This window comes from Hypomesus nipponensis, chromosome 2 (assembly GCF_054491055.1).
Source record: "Hypomesus nipponensis isolate SF chromosome 2, ASM5449105v1, whole genome shotgun sequence".
NCBI classification, from domain to species: domain Eukaryota; kingdom Metazoa; phylum Chordata; class Actinopteri; order Osmeriformes; family Osmeridae; genus Hypomesus; species Hypomesus nipponensis.
Genome location: NC_140362.1, coordinates 3,563,190 through 3,575,853, shown reverse-complemented (window position 1 = coordinate 3,575,853; position 12,664 = coordinate 3,563,190). Strand labels below are relative to the sequence as shown.

Genomic DNA, 12,664 nt, shown 5'->3' with positions numbered 1-12,664 from the left:
AGCTCCGCCCGTCTCCCCAGGTGAGCCCCGCAGCTCGGTGAACGAGTCCAGCAGCCTGCTGGGGGGGTCCCCTCGGCGCCAGTGCGGGCGCAAGGGCTCGCCCTATCACACGGGCCAGCTGCACCCCGCCGTGCGCGTGGCCGACCTCCTGCAGCACATCAACCAGATGAAGACGGCCGAGGGCTACGGCTTCAAGCAGGAGTATGAGGTGAGGCGGGGGGAAAGGCTTCAAGCAGGAGTACAAGGTGAGGGGGAGGGGATAGATTTGTAAGGCTCGGGCTAAGGGGGGGTGGGGGGTGGCGGGGGAGTTGTTTCACGTCGGGGATTTGGCAAGAACACCTCGCTCCACGGCTCCACCTCCTGCATCTCTCTCCCATCCTCATCAAGCCGTCCCTCAAGGGCGAGAAACACTCCGCTCCCAAAATCAATATACAGCTCTCCGGGTTGTCGTTCTGCTTCTGCGTGCGTGTGTGTGTGTGTGTGCGGTGTTGGTGTGTGTGTGTGTGTGTTTTTTCAATGACAGCGGAAAAAGATGAGAACTATCAGCTTCTGACAGGGTTCCTCTCTTATTTCCCCCGTGGAAAGCCAATGTTCTGCAAGACATCGATCTGGTCCTCGCAGTGTGAGGGTGAGAGACCGGTGTGGGGTTCAGTGACGGCATTGACAGTGACAGTCGCTGGCGCTGTCCTCCCAGTGCAGTCACTTAGGGACAGATACACAGGAGAGTCCATCATTAAAGCTGAGGGGGGGGGGGTTATAGCACATAGTAGCAGATATTGGGAACAGCATCTATGATTTATATCTGTGTAGATATTTTTTCCATTTCCCCCCCAAAGATAACAGGGTTTGGGGTCATCTTAGGATGCAACTCGTGCTTTTATTTGACTGACGAGTAGCGGCCAGATAAACAGGCCCCGATCCTAACCAGTGGGAGATCACATGTAATGTCCTCAAACAAGCGTCGCAAGTTTTAGTCATCGCTCCAAGTGAGAGTCACGGCTCAAACTGTGCTTAACTCTCTCTGGATTTCTTTCATCTTATTTTATTCCTCATTTTACGTGATCCTCTTAAGCAACCCACCCCACTGAAGAGAGTGTCTAATCAATCATCCATGGCTCTCTCTCTCTCTCTCTCTCTCTCATCCCACACGCCCTCATCCCTCGCTTTGTGCCTGGAATGGAAATTAAACTCTTTCAACGAGAAGTAAAGGAGGAAGAGTGAGCGAGGAAGAGGATGGAGAGGAGGAGGAGGGAGGATGAGGAGGAGGCAGAGGAGGGAAAGTGAGGAAGGAGACAAAAATAGGAGGAAGAGGAGGGAGAACGAGGAAGAGGAAGAAGAGGAGGGTGCGGAGGAAAAGCAGCGAGGAAGAGGAGGGAGTGTGAGGGGATGGAGATGAGGGGAGTCGTGAGGAGTGGGAGTGGAGAGAACTGGAGAGCGTGGGAGAGAGTAGATAGATGAAAGGATAGAACACCTGGAGAGAGAGAGAGAGAGAGAGAGAGAGAGACACAGAGAGAGAGACACAGAGAGAGAGACACAGAGAGAGAGAGAAAGAGAGAGAGAGAGAGAGAGAGAGACAGAGAGAGAGAGAGACACAGAGAGAGAGAGAGAGAGAGAGAGAGAGAGAGAGAGAGAGAGAGAGAGAGAGAGAGAGAGAGAGAGACAGAGAGAGAGAGAGAGAGAGACAGAGAGAGAGACAGAGAGAGACAGAGAGAGAGACAGAGAGAGAGAGAGACAGAGAGAGAGAGAGAGACAGAGAGAGAGACACAGAGAGAGAGAGAGAGAGAGATGGATTGCAAAATGAGCAAAAAGAGAATGGGAAATGAAGACAGTGACAGAAGAGAAGAGAGAAAAGCGAGAGAGAGAGAGAGAGAGACTGACAGAGGGGAAGAGGGGTGGAGGAGAGAGGGGAAGAGGAGTGTCATCCCAGCAGGATTTGGCTGGTTTCTGTCTCTCTGGAGGGAGAGCTGTGCTGTAATCCTCTGCTCAGCATGCAGGCTTGGCCAGAGTTGTACCACCCTCCCCGGGTGCTCTCATACCCATAGAGGGCACACTGGAGCAGGGGTCCCGCGGGGAAGGGAGACCGTAGAGGACCCACCCTGGGCTAGAAGCAGTTGATGGGGGTGGGGGTGAGGGTGAGGCTGGGGGTGATTCTAGGGCTCGGGGTAGGGGCGTGGTTTGGATGTATGAAAGTCACTGCCGTGTTGCCAAAATAAATCTCGCCGGAATTCGCTATTGGCTCTCTGAAATGTCGCTAAAAGTCACTAGATTACATGATGACGTCACGTATTGACTCAACCTTTAAATCTATAGATGTACAAAGTTGAATTACAGATCTATTTGCCTACGTCTTTCAACATTAGGAGTGCGAAGATTCGAAGAAAGCCAAACATGTTGTCGTTCACAAATCAGTAAAAGGTTATTTTGCTGCTGCTCAACAACAAAAACAGAGATTGCCAAAGTAGCGGAACGTCACTAGATTTGTTGCTAGTCAGTAGATTTTTATGGCAGGGAAGGTGAAAAGTCAACACATCTCGCAAACAAAGTCGCTAAATTGGCAACACTGCTGGTCAGGGGGTAGGGGGTGGAGGGGGGGGAGGTGGAGAGGAGGGAGAGAGATGTGAGGGGACAGGCTCGTTAGCGAGGTGGGGCTGTGAAGACACGGGTCACCTGGCCAGCGAGATGCCCTCAGCTCCTGGTGGACCTCCAGGCAGGCGTGGCATGAGGTACACCCCCAGCATGATGCATCCCTACCCTGTCCCTGGGGCCTACCATGCCACCACACTGTTACGATGGAGGCTTCACCGGGTCTTTCAGAGACTGGATTCGGAGCTGTTCACCATCATGCTCCGTATGGCAACTGGAGACGCAGACTTGAAAATGACTTCAGCTGACTTTTCCCTTTGTGAAGGGAAGGGAGTCAGATGGCTGATCGGTTAGGGAATCGGGCTAGTAATCAGAAGATTGATGGTTCAATTTCCGGGCGTGCCAAATGACATCCTTGGGCAAGGCACTTCACCCTACTTGCCTTGGGGGGAATGTCCCTGTACTTACTGTAAATCGCTCTGGATAAGAGCGTCTGCTCAATGACTAAATGACTCAATGTAAATGTAGGGTCGACGTTCCTCGTGACTCCTAACGTGAATGTGCTTCTTCTGGTCTCTGCAGAGCTTCTTCGACGGCTGGGACTGCACCAAGAAGAAGGACAAACCCAAAGGCAGACAGGACACCTTAATGGGCTGTAAGTCACCCGTCTATACGTGAGCCAGGGTTTGGGGCTGCAGCGGGCCTTGAGTTCTGGACGCGCTGCCTGTGTTTTAACAACACCAGATCTCAGCACACAGATGGTGTTGGACGAGTCACATTGTGAGGGAGGTTTCGTGACTCAGTCTACACCGGCCTGTGTCGACCCTGGCTCTAGAGACCCCCTGCCCTGCATGTTTTAGATGTTTCCCCTCTTCCAACACACCTGATTCAAATGACTATGCACATCTGATCCTCGATCTTCTGCTGTGTGTTCTGTGTGCACCATTTGTACATCTCTTTGAGAAAAGCGAAATGCGAAATCAAGTACATGTTAAATACTCGACTCTGGTGCTGACAAGTCGTATGTATTTCAGACGACCGCCACAGGGTGAAACTCCACCCCCTGCTGGGAGACCCCAACTCGGACTACATCAACGCCAACTACATAGACGTGAGTCTGCACCCCCCTCTCCTCCCCCCTCCCCTCCACTCCTTCGCCCCCCCCCCCCCCGCCCCTGCTGTCTCTGCCAACTGCTTAGTGCTTCACCCCCTCTCTGTCTGAAAACACGGTCCATTTTACTGTCTGTGGGGCTGTGAGCGAGCCAATCCGCTGGCCCGCATTTTACCTGGCAGAAGTTCTTCCTGGAATCAGCCCCCCCCTCAACCAATCCCCTTCTTCCTGGAATCAACCTGTCCGGTCACCTCAGCCAATCCAATATCTCTTCCTTCCAGTGTTTAACCAGATGCTGTGACAGTCACTGGCGTCACCACCACCCCTTCACCCCCCCCCCCCCCCCCCCACCCTACCATCGCTTTTATGAAATGTATTATGATGATAAATACGTTTAATTCCAAGTCTGGGGGGGGGGTGGGGTGGGAAGCTTGTCTGAAAGATGCCCCAAATCCCCCTCAATTAAATCCAAGTGCTCGGTGTTATCCAATCCCCCGACGGCCACCGCTCGCCGTTCAGGTTCAACGCTCGCCTGCACCGTCGGGGGGGGGGGGGAACGCACATCCTCAGGAACATCCCTCACAACTCACCTGCGGTCCCTGTACAACGCACATCCTCAGGAACATCCCTCACAACTCACCCGCGGTCCCTGTACAACGCACATCCTCTGGAACATCCCTCACAATCCCTCGACCGCTTCTGCAGTTGTAAGACACACATGTCGGCGGGAAAGGGCTCGTTTCATTTGTTTTGATTTTGATTAATATTATTTATGTACTTATTTATTTACTTGTTTATTTACTGGTTTATGTACGGCCATTGGGATAGTGGACGGTTTGGGCGGCTTTTCGAGAGTTCGTTAGCGCGGCAGAGCACTCCGCCCAGGCTGCACTGTGACAGCTCCTGCTGTCAGCTCTCCTCCATGAGAGTGCAGGGGCACAGGAGGCTAGGCTTCATTAGGAATGTGCCACTCAGTACCCAACGTCGTGTCGTTGTAAGCGGTGTCGGCCCATGACAAGTCTGGCTCTGGCAAGCGATGATAAATGCCGCTCCTCATCCGTGGGAGTCCATTTGGAGAGCCATCGGAGGTTAAATGGAGACTTTTTTCTTTCTTTCTTTCTTTTTTTTCCCCTCTCTCTCTCTCTCTTCCTTCATCTGTAATCTGTTTTGGTGTCAAAGTGTAAGCTTTTAGCTCAGTTTAGCATTTCCCCACCTGTTGACCCTGATTCCCGGTCGTGTGGCTTTGTGTGTGTGGCTGGGAGGTTTTGCGGTACAGCAGTGTAAGGCTGTCTGTGCAGGGCCATGGATGACAGCTGTGCTAGCACGGTGGTGTGGTTTGAGAGCGCCGCTTTCGCCACCGCACCCCGCCAAACAGACCTGGAGTACAGGACATGTGACAGCCAGACCTTGTTAGCAGAGCTTCCCCAAAGAGGCTTCACAGGCCAAGGCACATGCACACGTGAACGCCCCTGCATGCCATACGCCAGCACACGCGTGTAAACACGTCCACACAAACAGTGACACACACACACACACAGACACACAGACAGACACGCACGCTCGCACGACCCCCCCCCCCCCCCCGAAAGATTGAACTCTTGTACATTGTAAGGGTTTGTGTTGCCGTAGTTGACTGCCGCTTCTCTCATTAACTGGCCTCTATCTCTTGTTTTTCTACTTCCTCTCCTTCCTCCTCGACTTTGGACCCTATAGATACGGATTAACAGGGAAGTAAGTACTTCACTGCTCTTTCTTCTGCCTGCTCTCCCAACCCCCTCCCCCTCGCTGATCCCTCCTTCCTACCCGCGACGCATCTCCCTCCCCAGTCCCAGACACGCGGCCTCTCTCTGGGCTTGGATCCGGCCCAGGCTGGGCCATCCTCCCGGGAAGAGGGGGGGTCTCCACAGTCAGATGTTCAGACACGTTCTCCTCGTCTCCTCCACATCCCTCCTCTCCCCAGCCCCCCCCTCCCCCCTCGTACGGCTCACGTGTTTGGGGCTGGGAGCACGCCGCTGTGTCACCCTGGACCTCTGCAGGGGGAGCACGTGACACATAGATACGGTCACCGTGGATACTGTCCGGCAACACGTTGTAGGCGTACCGAAAATGATTGAACAGCGCTTTTCGTGTCGAGTCACTTGAAGTGGCTGTTGATCTCGTATGCAAAACACCGCTCGACCGATAGAATGTTGGGACATGTGCTCTGCACATGGCTAGTGTTCCTAGACGCCTGGATCAGTCGTCCTCCTCACTCAACTTCCCTCTGGTTGTATTTTCCCTGGCCGCTCGCAAGAGGGCAAGGAGGTCACCGTTGCCATGGTAACTGCCGGGAGGAGGACGAGACGCGGGACAGGTGTATCGTGGGTAGCGGCTCCCTCGGCGATAGCCGTACATCCCCACGTTCACGTTCCATCTCCGAGCCGTGTTTGATTGGCTCTGCCTCCACTTAGAAATCTGCCCACTGCCGGCGCAAACCCGCTACGAGGACTTCTCCAGGAGAGTGTATTATTGGAACGGACAGTGAGGAGTCGACGTGTCTCAACGGCTCTTCTCTGTGTGTCCACTCTTCTGATTGGCCTGTCATAGCCTGTGAGGAGTCAGGCTCAGTTTGTTAGGCGTAATGATGTTGGAGATGTGCTCGGATCCAGGAATGGGGTGGATTTTCGATAGGCTTAATGAGGTTGGAGATCTACTCGGATCCAGGAGAGGAGTAATTGTGTTTGGCTGAATGCTGGGGCTGTCTTGGCAATATTTCACTGTCATTCATGGAATATTGAGGGTTTTAACGGCCTCTGACACATAGCATATGACAGGTAGTCTTGGGGGTGGTGGGGTGTAGAGGGGGGGGAGGGGTGGATGTCAAGGGTGGTGGAGGAGAGTGGGGAGAGGTGGAGATGAATGGGGGGGGGGTTGAGGTAGGTGGAGGAGGAGGGCGGAGGTGAATGGGGGGTTGAGGTAGGTGGAGGAGGAGGGCGGAGGTGAATGGGGTGTTCAGGTAGGTGGAGGAGCAGGGCGGAGGTGAATGGGGGGTTGAGGTAGGTGGAGGAGGAGGGCGGAGGTGAATGGGGGGTGGAGGTAGGTGGAGGAGGAGGGCGGAGGTGAATGGGGGGTTGAGGTAGGTGGAGGAGGAGGGCGGAGGCGAATGGGGGGTGGAGAGATGGGGAGGGGTAGGTAGGATTCAAACGGTGGATTTACACCATGCTACCCGGTAGGCTGTCTGATCGCTCCTCTTCCGACTCATCCTGCATCGTTCCCTTACGCCCATCTCGCTCCTGCCGGTGTATGTGACACGCCTCCATCTGCCATTTACCGCATGAAACACCTCCATCTATTATTTGATGTAGCATATTATATATCATCATTTTTGGCACCTCAGCCCACTTCCAATCTGCTCAGAAATCTGCAAACATATAAATACTAATGTGACTTTGTGCCCTGTATTTTCTGGAACCCTCCCGCTTAGTATTGGACTTATTATTTGACGCTGGCAGGATGGGCAGTGAAGGCGGATCTAATGACAGGCTGATACTGTATGGATCAATCTTTGATAGACCAAAAGAAAACACCTCAAGTCATGAGCAGAATCACTGTGTGGCTTATCATTTTTAAAGAAAATTATTTTATATAAAAAATCATATGACGAGGCTAAAAGGCTCCTTAGCTTGATGAAAAGCTTCAGTTTGATGAGCAAATTGGATGCGTTGAATGAGGTGAAATTGCTCTAGACTCCATTGTCATCCGGTTGCTTGGTGTCTTGGCTGAGACAGCGACAAGGTAGAGCTGATCTGGCTACTCAGGGCTGCTTTTCAACAAACCGCTCAGACACCAACAGCTCAGCCCCGGTGTCAGAGGGCTAACAGTCCGTCTGGGAATGAGGCTAACATCCGGCTCAGGAAATGAGACAGTCACGTACGGAATGAAAGATGCCAGTTGAAAGAGAGACGGAAGGGGTGAGAGAGAAAAAAAGAGAGGCGATGTAGGAAGTGAGAGAGAGGAAGGAAGGGAGGAAGGAAGACAGAGAAACAGAAGGTGTGTGTGAGAGAGAGAGAGAGAGAGAGAGAGAGAGAGAGAGAGAGAGAGAGAGAGAGAGAGAGAGAGAGAGAAACAGAAGGTGTGAGAGATAGAGTGAGTGAGAGAGAGAGAGAGAGAGAGAGAGAGAGAGAGAGAGAGAGAGAGAGAGAGTGAGAGAGAGAGAGAGAGTGAGAGAGAGAGAGAGAGAGAGAGAGAGAGAGAGAGAGAGAGAGAGAGAGAGAGAGAGAGAGAGAGAGAGAGAGAGAGATACTTTCTCTCAGGCTGTGCCTGAGGCACAGATGGCTTACTCAGCGTGTCATCCCTCTACCCCTCTTCTCTCTTTCAGGGCTACCATCGATCCAACCACTTCATTGCCACTCAGGGTGAGTATCCCGGCATGGCTGGACTCGGGTGTGTGTGTGTGTGTGTGTGTGGTGGGAGGGTGCTTCTTCCTTGTCAGTGTGTGATCAATTGAGGATGACCCACCCAATGAACCCCCCCCACACTTTTGCGCCTCGTCGCGGTCATTTAGACGAACCTGTCTCCTCGACCAATCAGAAGGTGACCGCGCATGTGACCGCCCATCCACATGGGCCACGTGATTGATGCCACTGAATTAATCATAGTAGGAGATTCATAATTAAACACATTAATTACACCTGTTCACCCCGCATGATAGGATGAGGTTAATACGGAGAAAAAGAGATGGAGAGAGAGAGAGAGAGAGAGAGAGAGAGAGAGAGAGAGAGAGAGAGAGAGAGAGAGAGAGAGAAAGAGGGAGAGAGAAATAGAAAGTGCCCTCAGTTCTCTTTCTGTCACTCAAATTCACAGCCCCAGTTTTGATGGACAGCCTGCGTGTGTAGATGTTGTCAGTGTGTGTTCAGTCTGTGTGTACGTCAGCGTGCATGTGTGTGTGTGTGGTTTGGTCTGTGTGTTTGTGTGTGAGACCGCGAATGTTTGTATGTGCGTCTCGCGTCAATTAAACCTTCCACCGGCGAGTATTGTTCTGCTGAAGATCTCCCCTTCCCAAGGGAACTTGCGGAGCAAAGTCACTCAAGGTCTGCTCATCTCTGGATCTTTCATCAAGTTCTCTCTCAGAACACTCTCTCTCACAGACACACAGACACGCACGCGAGAGAGAGAGAGAGAGAGAGCGAGCGAGGAGACTGACTGCCGCTCTTTATGACTTAAGAGCTGCCTGGGAGTTCTGAAGTCTTTCCATTCTAAATGTGTCCTTCTGAAATCAGAGCTGCTCTTCAGGGCCTTTCATCCTCCTCCTCATCACCATCACCTTCGTTGTCAGTGTGAGCTGACGGCTGCCAGCTCTCCCCCTGTCTGGTGCAGCTTCTGAGGGGGCTGGGGATGAGCGTGCAGCCTTCCCCGGCTGGGGCGCAGTGTGTCTTGTCGGGAGCGCCCGTTCTCTGTCGTGGTCCCGTCGTCTTGGTTCTGTGGAAAGACTTTTGGCCCTCATGTTGCTTCTTCCCCTCGTCCCCTTTGGTCTCTCTCTCTCTCTCCCCTTCAACCCTCACCACCCCTCCCTCCCTCCACCTCCCCCCTCTCACCCTAACCCCACCTCTCCCTCTACGCCCCCCCCTCCTCCTCTCTCCGCCAGGTCCAAAGCAGGAGACGGTGTATGACTTCTGGAGGATGGTGTGGCAAGAGAACTGCTTCAGCATCGTCATGATCACGAAGCTGGTCGAGGTGGGCAGGGTGAGTAGCGCCCCCCCCCCCCTCTCTCCCTCCCCTCCCCTCCCCCCCCTCAACCACCCACCCACCCCCACGCCACGTCCACCCACCCTCCTCACCATTCGCAGTTTCCCCATTCATATCAGCGTCGCACCTGTCAACACACCCGCAGCGAGCGGAGGGCTGTGATTGGCCGTCCTCCCTACAAACTAGTGCAATCAGAGGCAGTAATTGTCCTGCTGTTCTCCCCCAGGAGACTGACAGGGGTCCGGGCTCCTTTTAAGTGACACCATTTTTCCATCAGTACCATCGCAGCCACTTCACTTTGCTTTTTCCCCCAACAAGGCAACTCGAGGTACCATCAGCCAATTAGGCCCGAGTTGTTTGTGGGTTGAATCCAAATAACACCTGTCGTAAGTGAAAAAAATGGCCTTCTTTGTGTCTGAGATTGCTGGGAAAGATTGCAGTGATGTGGTCTCCATCATGCCTATTATGGTTTCTTCCATAAGGCCCCTTATTAACCAGATGAGTCATTGTACAGAAGAGCAAGTTGTTTACTGCATCCCGGCTTCTGAAATGGTTCAGTACCTGACCATCCTCTCCCCCGAACTCGCCCTAACAGTACAACACTTTCACTTACTCTGTGCACATGTGTTTACGGCGGATGTCCTTTTTGTACACTGATAGGAACATGTTGTGCTTGTGTGTGCGTGTGTTCCCCGGACCAGGTCAAGTGCTGTAAATACTGGCCGGACAGCAGTGAGATGTACGGAGACATCAAGATCACCTTGCTGAAGACCGAGAGCCTGGCCGAATACACCGTCCGAACGTTCGCCCTGGAGAGGGTGAGTCCACACCTGGAGACAGGACCGCAGGAGAACACAGTAGTCACGCATCTGTCTCTGCTGCTACTCGTTCTAGAGTCCTCGCCGCTGAGAGAAAAAGAAACCGGAGCAAAACAAGAAAGCGAGTCTCCAAGTGAAGTTATGAAATGCCGTACATAAATAGACTGGCAGACAGACATATATATTCAGTATATTCCTAGACCGTGTTATTCAAGCCAACCAGGCTAAACCACGGAGAGAGGGATTAACACTGGTTGCTACTAAACATCCCTAGCTTCCCCCCAGACAGCCAGGGCTCTGCTGCTGTTTGAAGCTGCTCTGCTCCCAGCAGACCCCCCCCCCCCACCCCCACCGCGTCAGGACCCCCCCCCCTGTCAGTCTCCGGTGAGGTTTCTCAGCGGAGGCCCCTGGAGCCGCGCGGGGCTGACAGGGGCACAGACGTCGCATTATCGCCTCGCTGTCAGCACCACTCACTGCGGGAGCGCTCCACTTAGTCAAATGGGCGGAATTTTGGAGGATGTTGACAGTTTGTTTTTCGCTGCGCCTCAGTCGTTTCAATTTTTTGGGGGCTTCAAGCCTTAGCTGTTCGTCCCTCTAGTTTGTCATCGCTGCCTGGAGGAGGAAATTGTCTGCCCCTGAGCTCACTAACATTGAATGCTGCCAGCCTGCCTTGGCTATGTTTGTGTGTGTGAGCGTGTGTGTGTGTCTCAGTATGAGTGTGTGTGTGCGCGATTGCTAGCACACACACACACACACACACACAGGAGTGTATCCAGGAGGACCTTATCATCCACCAAATTCCACAGGCCCGTAACGGGCAGGCACTAGGATCCACCTAAAACCATAACACAAAAATCCCTTATAGAACAGCATGGATGAAAACCCCAGAGCTGCTGATGTCACCGGCAGACGATGTCACCAGCGGATGATGTCATGGATGATGTCACGCCTTGATGTGACGGTGTGTTTCCACAGAGAGGCTACTCAGCCAAGCACGAGGTGCGTCAGTTCCACTTCACGTCCTGGCCGGAGCACGGCGTGCCCTACCACGCCACCGGCCTGCTGGCCTTCATCCGCAGGGTCAAGGCCTCCACGCCCCCAGACGCTGGGCCTGTGGTGGTGCACTGCAGGTACAGTACTGACCACCTCACCACCAAACCCCTCTCACTGTCCTCCTCTCTCACTGTCCTCCTCTCTCACTGTCCTCCTCTCTCACTGTCCTCCTCTCTCACTGTCCTCCTCTCACTGTCATCCTCTCTCACTGTCATCCTCTCACTGTCCTCACTGTCCTCCTCTCTCACTGTCATCCTCTGTCACTGTCCTCCTCTCTCACTGTCCTCCTCTCTCACTGTCCTCCTCTCTCACTGTCCTCCTCTCTCACTGTCATCCTCTCACTGTCCTCCTCTCACTGTCCTCCTCTCTCACTGTCATCCTCTCACTGTCCTCCTCTCTCACTGTCCTCCTCTCTCACTGTCCTCTCTCACTGTCCTCCTCTCTCACTGTCCTCCTCTCACTGTCCTCCTCTCACTGTCCTCCTCTCTCACTGTCCTCCTCTCTCACTGTCCTCTCTCACTGTCCTCCTCTCTCACTGTCATCCTCTCACTGTCCTCCTCTCTCACTGTCATCCTCTCACTGTCATCCTCTGTCACTGTCCTCCTCTCTCACTGTCCTCCTCTCTCACTGTCCTCCTCTCACTGTCATCCTCTCTCACTGTCCTCCTCTCACTGTCATCCTCTCTCACTGTCCTCCTCTCACTGTCCTCACTGTCCTCCTCTCACTGTCCTCTCTCACTGTCCTCCTCTCTCACTGTCCTCCTCTCTCACTGTCATCCTCTCTCACTGTCATCCTCTCACTGTCATCCTCTCTCACTGTCATCCTCTCACTGTCATCCTCTCTCACTGTCATCCTCTCACTGTCATCCTCTCTCACTGTCATCCTCTCTCACTGTCATCCTCTCACTGTCATCCTCTCACACTGTCATCCTCTCACTGTCCTCCTCTCTCACTGTCATCCTCTCACTGTCCTCCTCTCTCACTGTCATCCTCTCTCACTGTCATCCTCTCACTGTCATCCTCTCTCACAGTCATTCCATCTCCCTTTTCAAACTCAGTTGAAGCCTTTCATCGTTGACAGTCAAATTTGTCTGAGAGTAAAAATGAAAGAAAAAAGAGAGCTGGCTCGAGTGGTTACAAGTGTTGACAGCTGGCTCCACTTGACATCCTGTGTCTCCCCTGTCTCTCTGTCAGCGTGGGGGCGGGGCGGACCGGCTGCTACATCGTGCTGGACGTCATGCTTGACATGGCCGAGTGTGAGGGCGTGGTGGACATCTACAACTGTGTCAAAACCCTCTGCTCCCGACGCATCAACATGATCCAGACTGAGGTGAGAGCTCGGCTCCACAAACCTGGCAACCCGAGAGTGTGAGTGG

General features: G+C 53.3%; 1 protein-coding gene across 2 annotated transcripts in view; it reads left to right on the top strand.

Moving 5' to 3' along the window:
• Window positions 1–12,664, top strand: part of ptprub (protein tyrosine phosphatase receptor type Ub) — a 148,999-nt gene that overhangs the window by 122,097 nt on the left and 14,238 nt on the right. Inside the window, exons 16-24 of one of the 2 annotated variants that reach the window (XM_084702324.1) lie at window positions 21–208; window positions 3,166–3,238; window positions 3,618–3,694; window positions 5,408–5,425; window positions 8,052–8,088; window positions 9,318–9,415; window positions 10,120–10,236; window positions 11,212–11,366; window positions 12,483–12,618. In XM_084702324.1, the coding sequence (XP_084558450.1) occupies window positions 21–208; window positions 3,166–3,238; window positions 3,618–3,694; window positions 5,408–5,425; window positions 8,052–8,088; window positions 9,318–9,415; window positions 10,120–10,236; window positions 11,212–11,366; window positions 12,483–12,618 (899 nt within the window). The remainder of the gene's footprint in view (window positions 1–20; window positions 209–3,165; window positions 3,239–3,617; window positions 3,695–5,407; window positions 5,426–8,051; window positions 8,089–9,317; window positions 9,416–10,119; window positions 10,237–11,211; window positions 11,367–12,482; window positions 12,619–12,664) is intronic. The other variant, XM_084702325.1, reaches the window with a different exon arrangement.